The sequence below is a fragment of the Pristiophorus japonicus genome, chromosome 6, assembly GCF_044704955.1.
Source record: "Pristiophorus japonicus isolate sPriJap1 chromosome 6, sPriJap1.hap1, whole genome shotgun sequence".
NCBI lineage: Eukaryota > Metazoa > Chordata > Chondrichthyes > Pristiophoridae > Pristiophorus > Pristiophorus japonicus.
In genome coordinates this window covers 155,914,513-155,937,423 of record NC_091982.1, presented here as the reverse complement: position 1 = coordinate 155,937,423, position 22,911 = coordinate 155,914,513, and the positions used below count along the sequence as shown (strand labels likewise).

General features: G+C 49.1%; 1 protein-coding gene across 2 annotated transcripts in view; it reads right to left on the bottom strand.

Annotated features, from left to right (window-relative positions):
• Positions 1–859: 859 nt before the first annotated feature.
• kif1aa (kinesin family member 1Aa) overlaps positions 860–22,911 on the bottom strand; it is a 511,950-nt gene continuing 489,898 nt past the window's right edge. For both annotated transcript variants that reach the window (XM_070882200.1, XM_070882201.1), the window contains exons 39-46: positions 22,237–22,382; positions 20,429–20,632; positions 15,463–15,534; positions 13,370–13,491; positions 8,719–8,862; positions 6,822–7,014; positions 3,919–4,037; positions 860–1,119 (exon numbers count right to left, since the gene is read on the bottom strand). In XM_070882200.1, the coding sequence (XP_070738301.1) occupies positions 1,077–1,119; positions 3,919–4,037; positions 6,822–7,014; positions 8,719–8,862; positions 13,370–13,491; positions 15,463–15,534; positions 20,429–20,632; positions 22,237–22,382 (1,043 nt within the window). In that variant the 3' untranslated portion in view covers positions 860–1,076. The remainder of the gene's footprint in view (positions 1,120–3,918; positions 4,038–6,821; positions 7,015–8,718; positions 8,863–13,369; positions 13,492–15,462; positions 15,535–20,428; positions 20,633–22,236; positions 22,383–22,911) is intronic.

Sequence of the window (22,911 nt, the reverse complement as noted above, 5' to 3'; positions counted from 1 at the left end):
AGCATTGGGCTGTCAGCCGGTCTGCAGTGCACTGGCCTCTCCTGCATCAGCCAAGGATACAGCAATTCAGCACCACTCGCTTCCAAAGCCACTGATTTATAAAACATTGAATCTTTCAGATCCAACACGGTACGGGTGCTGGGCTAGTTCACGAAAATCCAAACATACCACGTAAACATGACAAGCGGGTGGGTGAGAGCTGTCCAAACATGTGAGCCTGGGGAGGAGGGGGACAGCAATGCCCAAACTCAGCAGTAACAATCATTGTTAAAGATTAAGAATACACCATCAGTATAGAGCTAAACGTGAAATATATACATCATTTACCCTTTTACTCCTCCTCTGCGATCCCAGTCTTTGCAATTCTCCTTTAACCGTCATCTGTCTAGATAATTCCGCCCCTCCCACAAAAAATAAACTCCCAGCTCTCCTCAGACACAAACCTCAAATCGTTCGTGGCGCCTTTTGGAAGGCTAGATTCGTCTTTAAGGGGACGAATGCGGACAGCGAGTCAGCGTGGGGCTTTGGCCGTGCCAACCGACCAATGAGGAGCTCTCGCTGAGCATTTTAAGGCTCTCCTTCAGTTCACCCACCAGTTCCTCCATCCTTCCCAGCAGTGCCCAACCCATAAAGAGGATCGTGCCCGAGGGCACAACCAGGCCCCATTCAGCCGCTCCTCTTGGGCACTGCTGTTGGGAATGGTAGTGATGCCACAAACCGCCTTCACAAACATCCCCCCTTCGATCTCCCCCTCCCCCCAAAAACGCAAGGAGCACAAACAGCATCTAGTGTCCACATCACGGAGCTCATTCATCACTGATATCTAACCGCTTGCTGAAGACACACAGAGCATCACACACACACACGTAACACGGCGCTCCCCAGCGCCAGGCGACACGGTTTTTGCTTTCACACAACTATTAATTTTTGTTCCTCAATAAATTACTACACGTAGAGCAGGCATGTTAGATGAGCATTCACGTCAATGCTGGAAGGGCTGGGTTGACTATGTACATATGAGTCCAGTCTGATGTCACCGGGTTGGAGTGGAATTTCAACTGATTCCAGGATTCCTGTCAGATCCTCATCTGACTGCTCCTCCTTCTAGACAGCTTCGATCTGCAAGAAAGGATGAAAACACCTTTAGTAAACGTAAATACCAATGCTGCCTGACACTCGTGACGAAGGTAACACTGTCTGGCACACCTCACACCTCGCACTTTAACACTCTCTGGTATACCCCACAACCCTTGGTATAGCTCCTTCTGATACACCCCACACATAATACTCTCTCATATACCTCATACTTTCATTATAACACTGATATATGTCACATCCCTCATTATAACACCTCTCAGTATAACTGTCCGATATAGCCTACACCCCTCACTATAACTGATAAAGCCCAAACCCCTTACTATAACTGATATAGCCCATACACCTCACTATAACACTCTCTGATACATTCCATGTCTCTCAGTATTACTGTCTATGACACTATAACACACTCTGATATACCCCATACCTCTCATAGGAACAGAAGTAAGCCAATTAGCCCTTCAAGCCTGTTCCGCCATTCAATGAGATCATGGTTGACCTGTGACCTAACTCCATTTTCTCACCTTTGCCCCATATCCCTTAATGTCTTTGGTTAACAGAAATCTATCAATCTCAGATTTAAAATTAACACTTGACCCAGCATTAACTGCCCTTTGCGCAAGAGAGTTCCAAACTTCTGCCATCCTTTGAGTGCAGAAGTGTTTCCTAACTTCTTTCCTGAAAGGCCTGGCTCTAATGTTTAGCTTATGTCGCCTAGTCCTAGATTCCCCAAACAGCAGAAATAATTTCTCACTATCTACCCTATCAATTTCCCTTAATATCTTGAAAACTCCAATCAATTCATCCCTTAATCTTCTAAATTCCAGGGAACACAACCCTAGTTTCTGTAGTCTCTCTTCGTAATTTAACCCTCGAGTCCAGGGCTGGATTTTCGGCTTTCTCCGTTTCGGGGCGAAAATGGAGGCGGTACAGGAAAATGACTGCCCAATTAGCATTGCCGATTAATTGCCTAACTTTCGGCATTTGGGGTCTGCACAAAGGGAGGCGTTGCACTATTTTCGCGGCGCAAAAACCAGAACCTCACCAAATTTAGGGAGCACTGCGAGAGCGGCTTTGGGAGGGGAACAAAACATTCAAAAAACATTACCAAAACTCTTACCGAACAAATCGCTGCAAAACTACAAAAAAATAAAAACTTTAACTTACCTTTTTTCAGTTTTTCCGACTTACCGCTGCCGGCAGGGCTGGCCTGCCGTGTTTTCGCGGGTGATCACCAGGGCGCGGCGTACTGGTCGGGCGAGTCTCGAATCTTGAACATTGTTACAATTCGAGTCGTTACTCCCCGGCACAGCTCTCCCCAGCGGTACTTCCAAGCACCGCCACAAAAACCGAGCCAAGGATCGCGACCGCTGATCACAACAGCTCAGCGCCCAGTTTTTCGCCGCGGAGGGTCAAAACGCGACGAAAACCCGGTCGCAGGTATCATTCTAGTAAATCAACGCTGCACTCCCTCCAAGGCTTATATATCCTTCCTAAGGTGTGGTGCCCAGAACTGCCCACAGTACTCCAGGTGTAGTCTAACCAGGGCTTTGTACAGCTGTAGCATAACTTTTACCCCCTTGTATTCCATTCCAGTCTTCTAGATATAAAGGCCAGCATTCCATTAGCCTTTTTGATCATTTTTTTACCTGCCCGTGACATTTTAATGATCTATGGACACGGACCCCCAAGTCTCTTCGGAGCTGCACTGTTTCCAGCTTTTCACCATTTAGCAATACTCTGATCTATCCTCTTACGTTCAAAATGGATGACCTCACACTTGCCTACATTGAAATCAATTTGCCACAGTTTTGCCCATTCACTTAATCTATTAATATCTCTTTGTAATTTTATGCTTCCATCTACACTGCTTATTATGCCACAGTATAACACTGTCTGATATACCCCACACCCTCAGTATTACACTGCCTCATATACCCCACTCACTCAGTATTACACTGCCTCATATACCCCACATCCCTCACTATGACACTGTCTGATATAGTCCACACCTCCTATAACACTGCCTCATATACCCCACATCCCTCTCTATAACAATGTGTGATATAGCACATACCCTCATTACTACACTAACTGATAAAACCCACACCTCTCACTATAACACTGTCTGATAAAACCCACACCTCTCATTATAACACTGTCTGATATAACTCACACCTCTCACTATAAAACTGCCTCATATATCCTACATCTCTCACTATAACACTGTCTGATATAACCCACACCTCTCACTATAACACTGTCTGATATAACCCACACCTCTCACTATAACACTGCCTCATATAACCCACACCTCTCACTATAACACTGTCTGGTATAACCCATACCTCTCACTTTAACACTGCCACATATATCCCACACCTCTCACAATAACACTGTCTGATATAGCCCACACCTCTCACTATAACACTGTCTGATATAACCCACACCTCTCACTATAACACTGTCTGGTATAACCCATACCTCTCACTTTAACACTGCCACATATATCCCACACCTCTCACAATAACACTGTCTGATATAGCCCACACCTCTCACAATAACACTGTGATATAACCCACACCTCTCACTATAACACTCTCTGATATAACCCACACCTCTCACTATAACACTGCCTCATATAACCCACACCTCTCACTATAACACTGCCTCATATAACCCACACCTCTCACTATAACACTGTCTGATATAACCCACACCTCTCACTATAACACTGTCGGATATAACCCACACCTCTCACTATAACACTGCCTCACTATAACACAGTCTGCTATAACCCACCCCTTGTGTGGGAGGTACCTGATTGAACCAGCGAGGAGAGGGTTGAAGGCATACAGCCAGTCTTGCATTTCTTTATCATTGCAGGCTTGCAGCAGTATCCCACGATGCTCAGTGCACACAGCAAACGTGTTTGGAGTCTGCAACAAAAAAATGGTGGCAAGGAGAGGGTCAGAAAGTCGGACGAGAATCCTAACACTTGGCTGAACAGGTGCAAAAGAAATACCCAGCCTGCTGTAGAACATTTACGTCTTGCCATGGGCAGGCACCATTTGGAGGCCAGGTACTTCACACAGGAAGAGAAAGAAACAATAAAACCGCAAGCCTCACAGTTCAAATAATCCAAAAGCAAAAGACGGTGCTGGAAATCTGAAATAAAAACAGAGAATGCTGGAAATACTCAGCAGGTCAGGCAGCATGTGAGAGAAACAGAGTTAATGTTTCAGGTCGATGATCTTTCCTCAGAATGGAAAAATTTAGAGATGTTACAGATTTTAAGCAAGTGCAGGGGGAGGGGAGAAAAGAACAAAAGTGAAAGTCTGTGATAGTGTGGAAGGCAGAAGTGATTAAATGACAAAAGGTATACCTGAAGTACAAAACAAAAGGAGATGATAATCGGACAAGTAAAGAAACAAAAGATGATTATAGATCGGTTAGCCTGACATCAGTAGTGGGGAAAATGCTGGAATCAATTATTAAAGATGAAATAGCAGCGCATTTGGAAAGCAGTGACAGGATCGGTCCAAGTCAGCATGGATTTATGAAAGGGAAATCATGGCTTGACAAATCTTCTAGAATTTTTTGAGGATGTAACTAATAGAGTGGACAAGGGAGAACCAGTGGATGTGGTGTATTTGGACTTTCAAAAGGCTTTTGACAAGGTCCCACACGAGAGATTGGTGTGCAAAATCAAAGCACATGGTATTGGGGGTAATGTATTGACGTAGATAGAGAACTGGGTGTCATGGTATATTAGTCATTGAAAGTTGGCATGCAGGTGCAGCAGGCGGTGAAGAAGGCAAATGGTATGTTGGCCTTCATAGCTAGGGAATTTGAGTATAGGAGCAGGGAGGTCTTACTGCAGTTGTACAGGGCCTGGTGAGACCTCAGCTGGAATATTGTGTTCAGTTTTGGCCTCCTAATCTGAGGAAGGACATTCTTGCTATTGAGGGAGTGCAGCAAAGGTTCACCAGACTGATTCCCAGGGTGGCAGGACTGACATATGAGAAGAGACTGGAGCATCTGGGCCTGTATTCATTGAAGTTTAGAAGGATGAGAGGGGATCTCATAGAAACATATAAAATTCTGACGGGACTGGACAGGTTCGATGCAAGAAGAATGTTGCAGACAGGTCAGTGCTTCAATGCTGGGGATGTTGGCCTGGTCGAGGACACTGACATTGTGGCAATAGCAGAATCATTGGCAGCTACCATGTGAAAAAAATAGGGGCAGAGGTTATGATCTGAAATTGCTGAACTCGATGTTGAGTCCAGAAGGCTGTAAAGTACCTAAACGAAAGATGAGGAGGTACTGTTCCTCGAGCTTATGTTGAGTTTCATTCGAACAGTGTAGGAGACCAAGGACAGAGAGGTCAAAGTGGGAGTGGAGCAAAGAATTAAAGTGTCAGGCGACCGGAAGTTCGGGGTCACGCTTAACGGAGGTGCTCCGCAAAGCGGTCACCCAATCTGAGTTTGGTCTCCCCAATGTAGAAGAGACCACATCGTGAGCAGTGAATATAGTATACTAAATTGCAAGAAGTACAAGTAAATCGCTGTTTCACCTGGAAGGAGTGTTTGGGGCCCTGGACAGTGGGAAGGGAGGAAGTAAAAGGGCATTTGCGTGGGAAGGTGCCATGGGAAGGGGAGTGATGTTGGAGATGATTGAGGAGTGGACCAGGGTGTCACAGTGGGAGTGGTCCCTTCGGAAATGCTGAAAGGAGAGAGGAAGATGTGTTTGGTGGTGGGATCACGCTGGAGGTGGAGGAAATGGCGGAGGATGATCCATTGAACTTGGAGGCTGATGGGATGAAAGGTGAGGACAAGGAGAACCCTGTCATGGTTCTGGGAGGGAGGGAAAGGGTGAGAGCAGAAGTGCGGGAAATAGAACGGACACGGTCGAGGGCCATGTTAACCACTGTAGAGGGGAAGCCTTGGTTGAGGAAAAATTAAGACATATCAGAAGCACTAGTATGGAAGGTGTTAAATAGCTTTATTAAATAGCTATGTTTCACTCTGTCTGGAAGATGGGATAACCCAGTATCCCACCAATATTTTCTTGTTTGCTTTTGATGGACAGCAAGAAAAGGAGAGCTGAATGCCGGCTCCATCATTATCCCATAACCTAGCCGGTAATGATTTGAGACCTAGGGCAACATGGAGGTGTACGTCTGTCAAGGTCATAGGCGGCAAAGTGCCCTTGAAAAATATCGTTAGCTGACAGCCTGAGGGAGGGGTAGTGGACATTCAGCCACAGTCTGGGGGGGGGGAGACATTCAGTCACAGTCTGGGGGGGAGGGGGGGTGGTCAGACACAGTCTGGAGGGGGGGGGGCTCAGTCTGGGGGGGGGGAGACACAGTCTGGCGGGGGACACACACACAGTCTGGGAGAGGGGGGAGACACAGTCTGGGGGGGGGAACATTCAGCCCTAGTCTGGGCGTGGGGAGTGGGGGGAGGGGCAAACCTCATCAGACAGTGTGAGGGGAAAAGGACGCAGAATAATTGATATTTTGTCCAATCTAACATTACTGCAGAGAGGCGGGAAACTATTACAAACTTTGATGATGAAAAGTGTGACAGGAGAGCAATGAACCTTCAGCAGAGAAAGAGCAAACTGATGCAATAAGGCGTCCGACATCTTGTCTATCTGCAACACCGCGTTGACACTTGGGCCATGAGCACTTGTCTGAAGGAGAGAGTTTGTGCTACCTTGAGCATGGCCTGCTGGTCCTCGCTGTACTCCACCTGTGCGGCTGACAGGTTGAGGATGGCCCGTTCCACCGTGTCCTTGTCGGTGTTGTAAATGTAGACATACGGCCGACGCACGACCACGTGGCGCTTCACCCAGCCGTTGGTCTGAGGCTCCAGGAAATGCAGGGTCCCTTTCTTTGACACAATCGGACTGGAAGACAACAGAGAATAAGGTAACAGGGAAGTCCTTCCATGCCTCACCATGCACACCTCATTGCATGACAATTGATCCAGCACCTTCAACATTCACTCCCTCCACCACCGGCGCACTGTGGCTGTAGTGTGTACCATCTACACAATGCACTGTGGCAACTCACCAAAGCTTCTTCAACAGCACCTCCCAAACCCACGACATCTACCACCGAGAAGGACAAGGGCAGCAGGCGCATGGGAACACCGACACCTGCAAGGTCTCCTCCAAGTAACACACAGTCCCGGCTTGGAAATACATCGCATTCCTTCATCGTCGCTGGCTTAAAATCCTGGAACTCCCTCCCTAACAGCACTGTGAGAGTACCTCCACCACACAGGCTGCAGCGGTTCAAGAAAGCGGCTCACCATCACCTTCTCAAGGCCAATTAGGAATGGGCAATAAATGCTGGCCTTGCCAGCAATGCCCACATCCCATGAATGAATAAAAAAAAGTCTCTTCTTTTCAGGACCTCTTTCAAATAGGCTGCCTAAATCGGCAAGGGGTTGCCGGCGGGTGGAGTGGGGGGAGGCGCGCGGTGGGACAGTATCTTGGCACAACCTCAAAGGAGCTTCAAACAACGAGTCGATGCTGTCGCCGAGCTCGGTTGACTCCATTGGGTGACTTGGTGTGGGAGCGGTTAATAAATTAAACACAGGGAGGCCCAGTAATCCCAGGCAGCTCATGTTCGTCTGCTGGTGGTTGCTCATTCACCAGCTCTGGCAATAGCCCAGGATCAGGTCACTTGCCACTTCTTGGAAGTTATGTATAAAACTCTGGTTAGACTGTACCTGGAGCATTGTATTCAGTTCTGGGCACTGCACTGCAGGAAGGATTTATTGGCCTTTGAGTGGGTGCAGCACAGATTCACCAGAATGATACCGGGGCTAAAAGGGTTAAATTATGAAGACAGATTGCATAGACAAGGCTTGTATTTCCTTCACTATAGGAGATTAAGGGATGATCTAATTGAGATGTTTAAGATGCTTGAAAGATTTGATGGGGGAGGTAGAGAAACTATTTCCTCTGGTGGGGGAAGTCCAGAATAAGGGAACATAACATTAACATTAGAGCTAGGCCGTTCAGGGGTGATGTCAGGAAGCACTTCTTCACACAGAGGGTAGTGGAAACCTGGAACACTCTCTCCCAAAAAGCTGTTGAGGCTGGGGGTTAAGTGAAAATTTCAAAACCGAGATTGATAGATTTTCGTTAGGTAAGGGTGTTAAGAGTTATGGATCCAAGGTGGATAACTGGAATTAAGATACAGATCAGCCATGATCTAATGGCAGAACAGGCTCGAGGGGCTGAATGGCCTACACCGGTTTCTATGTTTTCCAGCTGCAAAATGAGTGTGCCAGGGGGTCGGAAGACAAGGGAACGGGTTTCCAACAAGGATCTGAATTCATAAGGGTCCTTGGATAGCGACGAGGAGCAGGAACCCTCCCAACCTAGTGACACCAAGCCCAATTTCAGCACCTCTTACTGCTGCCCCGGCTAAGGCCAGCTAACTAAGTGTGGATAATCTGGCCGGCGTAGCTCAGTACAGGGGGAATATAATAAATGTTAAAAAGACAGAAAGGAGAGGTTAGCACTATTGGAGAAGGCTAGCTGGCACGGTCGATGCACAGACTGTAAGATATAGGAGAGATCACATTATCGCCATACCTCACTCTAATCTCCTGGATATCGGCGACAAACATGCGAATTCTTCCTTTCTCGTCCTTGCCCTGCACAGGAGATTTCTTCAGTTCACCGTCTTGTAATAATTCGGGATCAGGGCTCATCGCTCTGGATTGGGTCTCAGGGGTCCTGGGACAGAGATTACAATATTCAAGTAATGTAACCATCACCAAACGTGGTTTGGCCATCTATTCCAGAGATTGATGACTATGTGAAAAGAAAAATATCCTGGCATCTAACCTACTTTTCCATATTTTAAACTTGTGTCCTTCCTTCTCTATCTCACTCAAATAACCAACCCACACAAACAGAATCTGTTCCTTTCATCATTATAAAAACCTCAATCAGAAAAAATCTCTAGTTCCCTCAGTCTATCCTGATAGCTAAAAGCCCGAAGACAGGGTAATGTACTCCTGACGCCTCTTGGACCTTCGCTAAGGTCTTGATAGTTCCTGCAATATGAAGAGACCAAAACTGGACTGATTATTCTAAATGAGAAGCAATAAGGCCTCGAATAAGCAAAGTATTGTAATTCTAGTTTCATACTGAACTGTCCTAGTAACACTCCCAGATATATTCCACACCCCTCACTGTAACACTCGCTGCTATATCCTATACCTCTCACTATAACACTGTGATATATCCCATACCCCTCACTGTAACACTTGCTTCTATATCCCACACCCCTCACTGTAACACTCTCTGATATATCCCACACCCCTCACTGTAACATTCTCAGATATATCCCACACCCCTCACTGTAACATTCTCAGATATATCCCACACCCCTCACTGTAACATTCTTGGATATATCCCATACCTCTCACTGCAACACTCTGATATATCCCACACCCCTCATTGTAACCCATGCTTTATAACGATACACAGCCCCTCATTTTATCACGACAACATATCTCATTATAATGCTCTTTTATATACCCCATGTCCTCACTTAACAATCTTTGACTTACCCCTTCACTATAACATTCTGTGATATACCTCGACACTCTCTGATATGCCTCACACGACAGCAGTCTCTGATATATCGTACACCTCTCACTGCAACACTCTCTGATATACCCCATGCCTCTCAATATATCAGACCCTGACATATCCCACAACCTCATTGTAACACTCTCTAAACGTGGGCTCCCTGTCAAGGACCGATTGCAAACTGGCACTGCTGTTCCAGTTACACTGCTGGCACTAAATTAAAAAGTAGGACCTCAAAAGTAGTAATCTCGGGATTGCTACCAGTGCCACATGCTAGTCAGAGTAGGAATCGCAGGACAGCGCAGATGAACACGTGGCTTGAGCAGTGGTGCAGCAGGGAGGGATTCAAATTCCTGGGGCATTGGAACCGGTTCTGGGGGAGGTGGGACCAGTACAAACCGGACGGTCTGCACCTGGGCAGGACCGGAACCAATGTCCTAGGGGGAGTGTTTGCTAGTGCTGTTGGGAGGAGTTAAACTAATATGGCAGGGGGATGGGAACCAATGCAGGGAGACAGAGGGAAACAAAAAGGAGACAAAAGCAAAAGACAGAAAGGAGATGAGGAAAAGTGGAGGGCAGAGAAACCCAAGGCAAAGAACAAAAAGGGCCACTGTACAGCAAAATTCTAAAAGGACGAAGGGTGTTAAAAAAACAAGCCTGAAGGCTTTGTGTCTTAATGCAAGGAGTATCCGTAATAAGGTGGATGAATTAACTGTGCAAATAGATGTTAACAAATATGATGTGATCGGGATTACGGAGACGTGGCTCCAGGATGATCAGGGCTGGGAACTCAACATCCAGGGGTATTCAACATTCAGGAAGGATAGAATAAAAGGAAAAGGAGGTGGGGTAGCATTGCTGGTTAAAGAGGAGATTAATGCAATAGTTAGGAAGGACATTAGCTTAGATGATGTGGAATCTATATGGGTAGAGCTACAGAACACCAAAGAGCAAAAAACGTTAGTGGGAGTTGTGCACAGACCTCCAAACAGTAGTAGTGATGTTGGGGAGGGCATCAAACAGGAAATTAGGGGTGCATGCAATAAAGGTGCAGCAGTTATAATGGGTGACTTTAATATGCACATAGATTGGGCTAGCCAAACTGGAAGCAATACGGTAGAGGAGGATTTCCTGGAGTGCATAAGGGATGGTTTTCTAGACCAATATGTCGAGGAACCAACTAGGGGGGAGGCCATCTTAGACTGGGTGTTGTGTAATGAGAGAGGATTAATTAGCAATCTCATTGTGCGAGGCCCCTTGGGGAAGAGTGACCAAATATGGTGGAATTCTGCATTAGGATGGAGAATGAAACAGTTAATTCAGAGACCATGGTCCAGAACTTAAAGAAGGGTAACTTTGAAGGTATGAGGCGTGAATTGGCTAGGATAGATTGGCGAATGATACTTAAGGGATTGACTGTGGATGGCCAATGGCAGACATTTAGAGACCGCATGGATGAACTACAACAATTGTACAACCCTGTCTGGCGTAAAAATAAAAAAGGGAAGGTGGCTCAACCGTGGCTATCATGGGAAATCAGGGATAGTATTAAAGCCAAGGAAGTGGCATACAAATTGGCCAGAAATAGGAGCGAACCCGGGGACTGGGAGAAATTTAGAACTCAGCAGAGGAGGACAAAGGGTTTGATTAGGGCAGGGAAAATGGAGTACGAGAAGAAGCTTGCAGGGAATATTAAGACGGATTGCAAAAGTTTCTATAGATATGTAAAGAGAAAAAGGTTAGTAAAGACAAACGTAGGTCCCCTGCAGTCAGAATCAGGGGAGTCATAACGGGGAACAAAGAAATGGCAGACCAATTGAACAAGTACTTTGGTTCGGTATTCAATAAGGAGGACACAAACAACCTTCCGGATATAAAAGGGGTCAGAGGGTTTAGTAAGGAGGAGGAACTGAGGGAAATCCTTATTAGTCGGGAAATTGTGTTGGAGAAATTGATGCGATTGAAGGCCGATAAATCCCCAGGGCCTGATGGACTGCATCCCAGAGTACTTAAGGAGGTGGTCTTGGAAATAGTGGATGCATTGACAGTCATTTTCCAACATTCCATTGACTCTGGATCAGTTCCTATCGAGTGGAGGGTAGCCAATGTAACCCCACTTTTTAAAAAAGGAGGGAGAGAGAAAACAGGGAATTATAGACCGGTCAGCCTGACCTCAGTAGTGGGTAAAATGATGGAATCAATTATTAAGGATGTCATAGCAGCGCATTTGGAAAGAGGTGACATGATAGGTCCAAGTCAGCATGGATTTGTGAAAGGGAAATTATGCTTGACAAATCTTCTGTAATTTTTTGAGGATGTTTCCAGTCGAGTGGACAAGAGAGAACCAGTTGATGTGGTATATTTGGACTTTCAGAAGGCTTTCGACAAGGTCCCACACAAGAGATTAATGTGCAAAGTTAAAGCACATGGGATTGGGGGTAGTGTGCTGACATGGATTGAGAACTGGTTGTCAGACAGGAAGCAAAGAGTAGGAGTAAATGGGTACTTTTCAGAATGGCAGGCAGTGACTAATGGGTTACCGCAGGGTTCTGTGCTGGGGCCTCAGCTGTTTACACTGTACATTAATGATTTAGACGAGGGGATTAAATGTAGTATCTCCAAATTTGCGGATGACACTAAGTTGGGTAGCAGTGTGAGCTGCGAGGAGGATGCTATGAGGCTGCAGAGTGACTTGGATAGGTTAGGTGAGTGGGCAAATGCATGGCAGATGAAGTATAATGGGGATAAATGTGAGGTTATCCACTTTGGTGGTAAAAACAGAGAGACAGACTATTATCTGAATGGTAACAGATTAGGAAAAGGGGAGGTGCAACGAGACCTGGGTGTCATGTACATCAGTCATTGAAGGTTGGCATGCAGGTACAGCAGGCGGTTAAGAAAGCAAATGGCATGTTGGCCTTCATAGCGAGGGGATTTGAGTACAGGGGCAGGGAGGTGTTGCTACAGTTGTACAGGGCCTTGGTGAGGCCACACCTGGAGTATTGTGTACAGTTTTGGTCTCCTAACTTGAGGAAGGACATTCTTGCTATTGAGGGAGTGCAGCGAAGGTTCACCAGACTGATTCCCGGGATGGCGGGACTGACCTATCAAGAAAGACTGGATCAACTGGGCTTGTATTCACTGGAGTTCATTAGAATGAGAGGGGACCTCATAGAAACGTTTAAAATTCTGACGGGTTTAGACAGGTTGGATGCAGGAAGAATGTTCCCAATGTTGGGGAAGTCCAGAACCAGGGGTCACAGTCTAAGGATAAGGGGGAAGCCATTTAGGACCGAGATGAGGAGAAACTTCTTCACCCAGAGAGTGGTGAACCTGTGGAATTCTCTACCACAGAAAGTAGTTGAGGCCAATTCACTAAATATATTCAAAAGGGAGTTAGATGAAGTCCTTACTACTAGGGGGATTAAGGGGTATGGCGAGAAAGCAGGAATGAGGTACTAAAGTTGCATGTTCCGCCATGAACTCATTGAATGGCGGTGCAGGCTAGAAGGGCCGAATGGCCTACTCCTGCACCTATTTTCTATGTTTCTATGTTCAGGAGGGAGTCCCTCACCTCACATATTCTTCCCTGATTGCTGTATAAAGAACAGTTAAAAATCTATTGGAAAACATGGGCTCTAACCTCAGCTCGGAGATGTACTGTCCTTCCAGCAAAGAGGGGCAGGTTGAGGAGGGGGGCAATGTGGTGCTGCTCAGTGCAGAGAACGAAGTGTCCCTCGTCAGTGTGACGGACATCTCAGATAACTGAAAAAAACAGGAAGACAAGCAGCATTATGTTTAGCACCAGCTTCTGCCACAGACAGTCTTCCTCACTTTGATGCAGGTCTCGCTGCCCTTTCCTTCTCTTCCCACCTCCCCCCCCAAAGGCAGTGACCCACACTGTGCTCCAGCTCCCTGCTGTTGCTCTGTGCCTCGCCAGCCATGCGTGAGGCTGGATAGTGATGGTCAGAAACGTGTTCAATTGTCGGGGCATCACAGCCGAGCCCAACATCCAAAGCCAGCATACCTTCGGAACGGGAACCCTGGCTGATTGTTTTTCTTTCTGCTCCAGACAAGGATCATGGAGGCCAATTGCAGTGATCCTACTTCTGCTGTGGCCCCGAAAAGCTAACTCCGTAGCACCAAGGAAGTTGCGTCACATTGTGCCTGTGTCAGCACTTTGTTAAAGCAATCCAACATACTTAGTTCTCCTCAACCTTCTTCTGCAAGATGATATATGTTTATGTTATTAGTCCCAACGTGGAGCAGAACATTTGACCTGATGTCTCCCCAGTTGCTCGTGATGTCTTTCACCCCGACACCAAGGTGGTCAGATACCATTCGAGACTCCTGGTCACGACTGCAAAGAACTGTCCGCACGCCTGACGACAGAATCTCCCATTACTGCCACTCTCCTATTCTGGTCTACCTACCTGTCACCCCTTGGATAGACCTTTACTCCACGGTGCTGCAGGACCAACCTCCTTTGGGCTGCTGCAACTGCTCATCTCATATTCGTCCAACATTAATGATCTACCGGACTTTGGGGTTCCCGGCAGCTGGGAGTCAGGCCAGCCTCAGAGAGTCACCAACTTCTCTTGTTCTGAACTATTCCAAGTGTCCCGAACTTGGGTGACCATATTCTGGAGATGAGCAATCCAAAAACCCATCATTTTCTCTGATTCTGTCAAGTGCAGCCAATGGCTGCCGAATTAACCAATCAGAGAACAGCTCATCACGAGTACAAAAGCGAAAAACTGCGGATGCTGGAATCTGAAAAAACCCCAGAAAATGCTGGAAATCTCAGCAGGTCAGGCAGCAGCTCAGATTTCCAGCATTTCCTGTTTTTATAACAGCTCATCACCTCTTTGTTTCAACCAATTAATGACCTATTACTGCTGCAAACCAGCTTCCAGCGAGCCCACCAAATAAACAACTTTAGACAGCTGTTAGCATTGAACAGCTAAAATGAGGTCAATTAAAATAAATTTGAAATTTATAAATAAAAATTCCAATGCATATTTCCTAGTCAATCCCACGGAGGCTAAATCCCACACTACTCTGGCCTTTTACACTCCACTGGCCTCTCGTGGCTCAGCACAGACAGGAAATTAAATCAGATACCTCATGGTCTGAGAGGCAGTGCATTCATTCTCTACCCCCTTTGTCTAAATGATTCATTTGACCTTTATTTATTTATTTTTTTAATTCGTAGCCAATCGTTCCAATTCTTTGTCAAATCACAAACACCAGAGGTCACCTTGCACACATCAAGGATCACTCTGCGCCAATGCTCTTAGCCAAAAGGCCTAGAGCCACTGCACCGTTCCTGGAAGTACTGCAATACCAGGTTCGTGCCATGGAGGTGGATGGGTCAAGCCACCCCACCCACCTCCTTTATTTAGTTTATAGCCACATTATCCAGAGAAGACACACCCAGCACCTGTTGTCACGCAACAGAGCCTCCCTCCCCACACGATCCACTCCTCACTGTGTCACTGGTGTGGTATTCGGTTTTATCTACCTGTCTGTTAAATATTTTGCTCCCTATGTTCAGCAGACAAATGCCAGCATCATACGGAGAAACAACAAACAGACAGGGCTTCTCTGGAGTACCAGAATCGTAAACTGCGCTGTGAGGCTCCCTGCCACTGTGTCAACTCTTGGATCATGATCACAGAATGTCATCCAATCCCACCTGGAATTAAATTGCCCCAGCACCATTTCTCAGCATACCTTGCTCTCACTGGCGCTGATACAGACGTGGCTGTACTCCCTGTTGAATGTGTGGGACAGGAGTCGGAGGCACTGGAAGAGAGAGCAACACCCATGAGTTTATGGTTATGGGTTTTCCAAGAAACCTTTTTACTCGCTGCCTGCCCGGTTTCCTCCAGGTGGCAATTTGTGCCCTTATAAGAACGTAAGAACATAAGAAATAGGAACAGGAGTAGGCCATATGGCCCCTCGAGCCTGCTCTGCCATTCAATACGATCATGACTGATCCGATCATGGACTCAGCTCCACTTCCCGGCCCGCTCCCCCATAACCCCTTATTCCCTTGTCGTTTAAGAAACTGTCTATTTCTGTCTTAAATTTATTCAATGTCCCAGCTTCCACAGCTCTCTGAGACAGCGAGTTCCACAGATTTACAACCCTCTGAGAGAAGAAATTCCTCCTCATCTCTGTTTTAAATGGGCGTCCCCTTATTCTAAGATCACGCCCTCTAATTATAGTCTCCCCCATCAGTGGAAACATCCTCTCTGCATCCACCTTGTCAAGCCCCCTCATAATCTTATACGTCAGCACCCACTGCCCCTGTAGTAAATACCACCCAACAATTAACCAATGTACCCCTCCCCTATCAGCAGACCTGTACTGTCCCCCTCCCTTATCCATTGTCCTGTACTGTACCCCTCCTCTATCAGTTGTCCTGTACTGTGCCCCTCCCATATCAGTTGTCCTGTACTGTACCCCTCCCCTATCAGCAGACCTGTACTGTACCCCTCCCCTATCAGTTGTCCTGTACTGTACCCCTCCCCATCAGCAGAGTTGTACTGTACCCCTCCCCTATCAGTTGTCCTGTACTGTACCCCTCCCCTATCAGCAGACCTGTACTGTACCCCTCCCCTATCAGTTGTCCTGTACTGTACTCCTCCCCTATCAGTTGTCCTGTACTGTACCCCTCCCCTATCAGCAGAGCTGTACTGTACCCCTCCCCTATCAGTTGTCCTGTACTGTACTCCTCCCCTATCAGTTGTCCTGTACTGTACTCCTCCCCTATCAGTTGTCCTGTACTGTACTCCTCCCCTATCAGCAGAGCTGTACTGTACCCCTCCCCTATCAGTTGTCCTGTACTGTACCCCTCCCCTATCAGCAGAGCTGTACTGTACCCTCCCCTATCAGTTGTCCTGTACTGTACCCCTTCCCTATCAGCAGACCTGTACTGTACCCCTCCCCTATCAGCAGACCTGTACTGTACCCCTCCCCTATCAGTTGTCCTGTACTGTACCCCTCCCCTATCAGTTGTCCTGTACTGTACCCCTCCCCTATCAGCAGACCTGTACTGTACCCCTCCCCTATCAGTTGTCCTGTACTGTACCCCTTCCCTATCAGCAGACCTGTACTGTACCCCTCCCCTATCAGTTGTCCTGTACTGTACCCCTCCCCATCAGCAGACCTGTACTGTACCCCTCCGCTATCAGCAGACCTGTACTGTACCCCTCCCCTATCAGCAGACCTGTACTGTACCCCTCCCCTATCAGTTGTCCTGTACTGTACCCCCCCTATCAGTTGTCCTGTACTGTACCCCTCCCCTATCAGCAGACCTGTACTGTACCCCTTCCCTATCAGCAGACCTGTACTGTACCCCTCCCCTATCAGTTGTCCTATACTGTACCCCTCCCCTATCAGTTGTCCTGTACTGTACCCCTCCCCTATCAGCAGTCCTCCTCAGTATTTAACCTCATGTCCCCTCAACAGACCTGTACAATACCCATCCCCCATTCAGAGTCCTGTATTATTTCCTCACCGAGATTCAATGGCCCTGTTATTTACAGGCAGGCGGGGAAGGAGCGGGGCGAGTGTTGGCAGCTGGGAAATCCGAAAATACTGAGGTCTTCAGGCAGGACCTCATTAGCGTCTTTTTAAAACTCCAGCTGCCTGCCAGATTGAGTGGCTTGCAGGACCACTGGGCACTGTGCATGGCCATCGAGAAGATCGGGAGTAGTGGGAGTAGGGCTGGGGTAGGTGGCAGCAAGCAGGGAGGGAGGGAGAGATCACGGGGGAGAGATCGGGGGGAGAGAGATCGTGGGGAGAGAGAGTGCGGGGAGAGAGATCGCGGGGGGAGAGAGATCGCGGGGGGAGAGAAATCGGTGAGGGAGAGAGATCGCGGGGGGAGAGAGATCGCGGGGAGTGAGATCATGGGGGGAGAGATCGGGGGGAGAGAGATCGCGGGGGGAGAGAGATCGCGGGGAGAGAGAGATCATGGGGAGATATCGCGGGGAGAGATAATGGGGAGATATCACGAGGAGAGATCATGGGGGGGAGAGATCACAGGGGGAGAGACCGCGGGGGGAGAGATATCACGGGGAGATATCGCAGAGAGAGAGAGATCGCGTGGAGATATCATGGGGAGAGAGAGATCGCAGGGAGGTATCGCGGGGAGAGATCACAGGGGGAGGGATCGTGGGTAGAGATCATGGGGGAAGAGAGATTGCAGGGGGGAGAGATTACGGGGGGAGAAATTGTGGGGGGAGATCATGGGGGAGAGAGATCGCGGGGGAGCGAGATCGCAGGGAGATATCGCGGAGAGAGATCACGGTGAGAGATCGCGGGGGGAGAGATCGTGGGGGAGAGAGATCGCGGGGGAGAGATCACTGGGAGAGAGTTCATGGGGGAGATCGTGGGGAGGGATAGATTGGGGGATGGAGAGATCATGGGGGGCGGGAGAGATTGGGGGGAGGGAGACACCGGGGGGAGAGAGATTGGGGGGAGGGAGAGATCGGGGGGCCGGAGAGCGCAGAGGAGAGATTGGGGGGAGAGATCAGGGGGCGAGATCGTGGGGGGAGAGCGTGCGGAGGACAGGGTGGCGGGGAGGGAGAGATCGGGGGGAGGGAGAGACTGCGGGGAGGGAAAGATTGGGTGAAGGGAGAGATCATGAGTGGAGATAGATCACCGGGGGGGGGAGAAAGATCCCGGATGGCGAGATCGTGGGGAGAAATCGCAGGGGTGATCGTGGGGAGGGAGGGAGGGATTCGGGGGAGGGAGAGATCGGGGGAGGAATTGTGGGGAGGGAGGGATCACGGGGGGAGAGATCGCGGGGGAGAGGTCGGTGGGAGAGATCGCAGGGGAGATCATGGGGAGGGAGGGAGAGATTGGGGGGAGGGAGAGATCGGGGGAGATTGTGGGGAGGGAGAGATCACAGGGGGAGAGCTCGGAGAGAGAGATCGCGGGGAGTGATCGTGGAGAGAGATTGGGGAGCGAGATCGCGGGGAGAGATCGGGGAGAGAGATCGCGGGGAGAGAAATCGCGGGGAGAGATCGTGGGGAGAGATCGGGGAGAGAGATCGCGGGGAGAGATCGCGGGGAGAAATCGTGGGGAGAGATCGGGGAGAGAGATCGCGGGGAGAGATCGCGGGGAGAGATCGGGGAGAGAGATCGCGGGGAGAGAAATCGCGGGGAGAGATCGTGGGGAGGGAGATCACGGGGAGAGGTCGCGGGGGGAGAGATCGCAGGGTGAGTGAGATCGCAGGGGGAAAGACATCGCGGGAGACGTGGGGGTGAGGAGAGATCGTGGGGCGAGAGATCCGGGGGTAGAGATCGTGGGGGGAGAGATCGCGGGGCGAGATCGCGGGGGAGATCCTGGGGAGAGAGGGTGAGGTTCTGGGGAGGGAGAGATCGGGGAGTAATTGTGGGGAGGGTGGGATCTCGGGGGGAGAGATCGCGGGGGAGAGATCACCGGGAGAGATCATGGGGAGGGAGGGAGAGATTGGGGCGAGGGAGAGACCGGGGGGAGAGATCGCGGGGAGAGAGAGAGTGGGGGGAGGGAGAGATTGCGGGGGAGAGATCGCGGGAGGAGAGATTGCGAGGGGGAGAGATCGTAGGGGGAGAGATCGCAGGGGGAGAGATCGCAGGGGGAGAGAGAGCAGGGGGAGAGATTGCGGGGGAGAGAGATCGGGGGGAGGGAGAGGTCATGGTGGAGGGAGAGATCGCGGGGGGAGAAATCGCGGGGGAAGAGATCCCGGGGCGAGATCATGGGGAGAGATCGCGGGGGAGATCATGGAGAGGGAGGGCAAGATTGGGGGGAGGGAGAGATCGGGGGGAGGGAGAGATTGAGGGGAGGGAGAGATCATGGGGGGCAGAGATCATGGCGGGGAGAGAGATCGCGGGGGGAAGAGATATCGTGGGGGGAGAGATATCGCGGGGGGAGAGAGATCGCGGGGGGAGAGAGATCGCGGGGGGAGAGAGATCGCGGGTCCTAAACTGGAAGTAGGCGCGCTTGTGGCGGATTGGGGCGAGTTTCAGATTTTTAAAGATTTAACTCCCTTCTTCCCTGACATATCGTGGTGGGGTTGGTAAGGTAAAAATTCGCGCAATGTGTTTGATGGGACAATGATGAGTGAGATTGTACACATGGTGTATCTGACCTGGGAGTGTTTGATGGGACAGTGTACAGGGGGCTTTACTCTGTATCTAACCCGTGCTGTCCCTGCCCTGGGAGTTGGTTGATGACACTGGGGTAAAGAGTACAAAATGTGATAGGAACATGAATTCACCAAAAAGACTGAATTTACATTCCATGAACAGGCAGCCAACACCTCAGCCTATTTGACCTCAGTAATGTGCACACCCAGTGGGAGTGCTCCTTGGGTCCTTACTGTTATATATGTAAACTTGTAAATACCTTGTTTAACCACCAGAGGGCTCACCCCCCGCGATCTCTCCCTCCACCATGACCTCTCCCTCCCCCCGATCTCTCTCCCCCGCAATCTCTCCCCCTGCTCTCTCTCCCCCTGCGATCTCTCCCCCTGCGATCTCTCCCCCTACGATCTCTCCCCCCCACAATCCCTTGGGAGCACCTGTACATAAGGAGGCCTCACAGGCTGCAGAGGCACTCTGGAGACCTGTAATAAAGGACTATGGTCACACATTACTTTGAGCTCACAGTACCTGGTCAGATTCTTTATTCAAGACACAACACTTACCTTGGCTGCTAACTCTTTCTGGCGTTCGGTGGTGGTATAGGTCGGCATGTCGTTGCTTCCTGTTGAGTGTAGGCTGTACGTTGAGGAGATGCTTTGTGATTCGCTGAGGTCCTCGCTGGTGTATGAGGATACTGACTCGCAGCCTGACCTTAGCGTGGTCTCCAGCTTCTCACGCAACAGCAGGTAGTGTCGAGTCTTTTCCACCTGCGGACCGCGAAGCAGACAAGGATCTCACCAACTAACTTACACACCCCAAACTATCACTGCCTTCTGCAAGAGCAAAGATCCCCTTGCCCCACCCCTCCTGTGAGAGAGGGAGTTTCGTTCTCAGGACCTCCGTCAAAGGAGGCACTTCATCCTCAGGAACAGTATCAGAGAGGGAGTTTCACCCTCAGGACTTCCGTCACAGGAGGCATTTCATCCTCAGGACCACCATCAGAAAGGGAGTCTCACCTGCATGATCCCAATTCATGGGTCTCACCCTCAGGATCCCTATCACAGAGGGAGCCTCACTCTCAGGACCCCTATCAGAGATACTTCTCAACCTCTGGATCCATTGCCCACTTTGTTCCTTTTGGGAGGAAAATTGTAGAATGTTTTTGTTTTTAAGTCGCTGCACCAGTTCTCCATCCCCCTCCCCAAGGGTCACCCGGCGTGGTTCCGAGTGATACAGGCTCTGAAGATCCCCGCTTCAGTCCCTAGTCTGCACAGAGTTCCCTGACCTGAGGCATGGCACTTCTTGATTGCCAGCCCCTGCTGCAAACTGTGACTATGGCTAAGATTTTTCATTTTGGGCACAATCGGCGATCTGGGCACAAATTCCGAACAAAATTGCGCGAGTTTTAAGCAGTGTTTTTTTTTGCTCAAGTTTCCGTTCAAACTTATTTGTATATCTCCAAACATAAATTTTTTCATGAACCAGCACAATCGGACAGTGTTTTAGAATGTATTTAAAAAATGTTGCACTGAAAAATATAGTTTGATGTATTGAAGAGTGGTAACCTGGTGCAGTTTTAATAATACAGCTGAAAATGGCTTTATCACAAAAAATAAACATTTTTAATCAGTGTCTAGTCCACCACCTGTGAGTAACCTAATTTTAAATAATTGAATTCACTTTTAAAAACTATACAGAACCAAGTACTTATTTCATTGGTATACAGTAGTCAGTTTCTTAGTAAAATACTTTAAAATTATTTAGAAGCTTCTAAAACGTGTCTATTAGTGTCGTTGCTCCTAAAAAAAAAAGCTCCTCGAAGGCCCGCAAACGTATGCAATGACGGGAAACTTGCCATGGTGATTAACTCGATCTGGGGGCGTGGAGAATTTTGTGGGCGGGTTCGGCTTCTGGCGCAATGTTTTTTAAACTAGAGCAAAAGATCACGGAAACTCGATTTGCTCTGGACGTAATTTGCGCTTGACATTCCTTGATCTTTTGCGCTGGCTTGACCGCTTTCGAGCAAATTGCACCGATAAGACAAGGGCAAACTGGCTGAAAATCCTGGCCGATGTATGCACTTGAAGACATGACTGGTCTCAAGCAGGGATGTCCCCCGCCTCCTCCCAACAGGTGGAGAGCCTGTTGACACTCGCTCTCTGGGCTCACACATGAAGGAAGAAGACATCTAGGTGAGATACGGAAGGGCAGTCAGTGTCTGTGAAACCCATATCCCAACAAGGATCAAGTGCCTTCAGGAGAGGAAGGGGAGAATGGAATATCATCCCATTCCTGGAGCGTTTGGTAAAATTCATATAAAGTTTACAATCCCGTCCCATCACCCGAGGCCCCGGTACGGGGATTACTGTACCTCTTGTAACAGGCTGAGTTTCTCCAGTTCCCATTGGTGGTCCAGAATGAGGCTGTCGCTCCGGGGCCGCCAGCCAGCCAGATTCTCTTCCCCGCGGACATAGGCGACGGAAGTGTCGAGGACTCGCCTGCGTCTTCGCTGCATTCCTGTGTGGACACAATGGACTGGATTTTCGGCATTTCTGTATTCGGGGTGAAAACGGGGGCGGGGCGGGAAAGTTACCGGCCGGGAATAGCCTGCGTTTTGGTTAGGAATTTTCACCATATGGGCCCTGCGTCAGGGAGCGCAGCACAAAGGGAGGCATTTTCGAGGTGTAAAAATGGGAAACCCGCGAACTAAAGTGCCAGGCCCTTTGCACGAGAGAGAGAGAGAGAGAGAGAGAGAGGCCTGGGGGGGCGGCATGGGGGGGGGGGAACGGCATGGGGGGGGGAACCTTAAAAAAGAAACAGTCCCAAAACATTGCCCACGCCACCACAACATAAATCACTAAAAAAATTTAAAGAACAAACACTCGCACTGACCTTCGGAGTACTTTACCGACTTCACCGCCGGCGCATCGTGGGACCGCACTGATTTCCCAGGCAGTCATTGCGGGCACACTTCCGGGCGGACGGATTGGCAAGTGGCCAAACTATTGCCGGTGTCGCAACCAGGGGCGTCGCACACCTGGCGCAG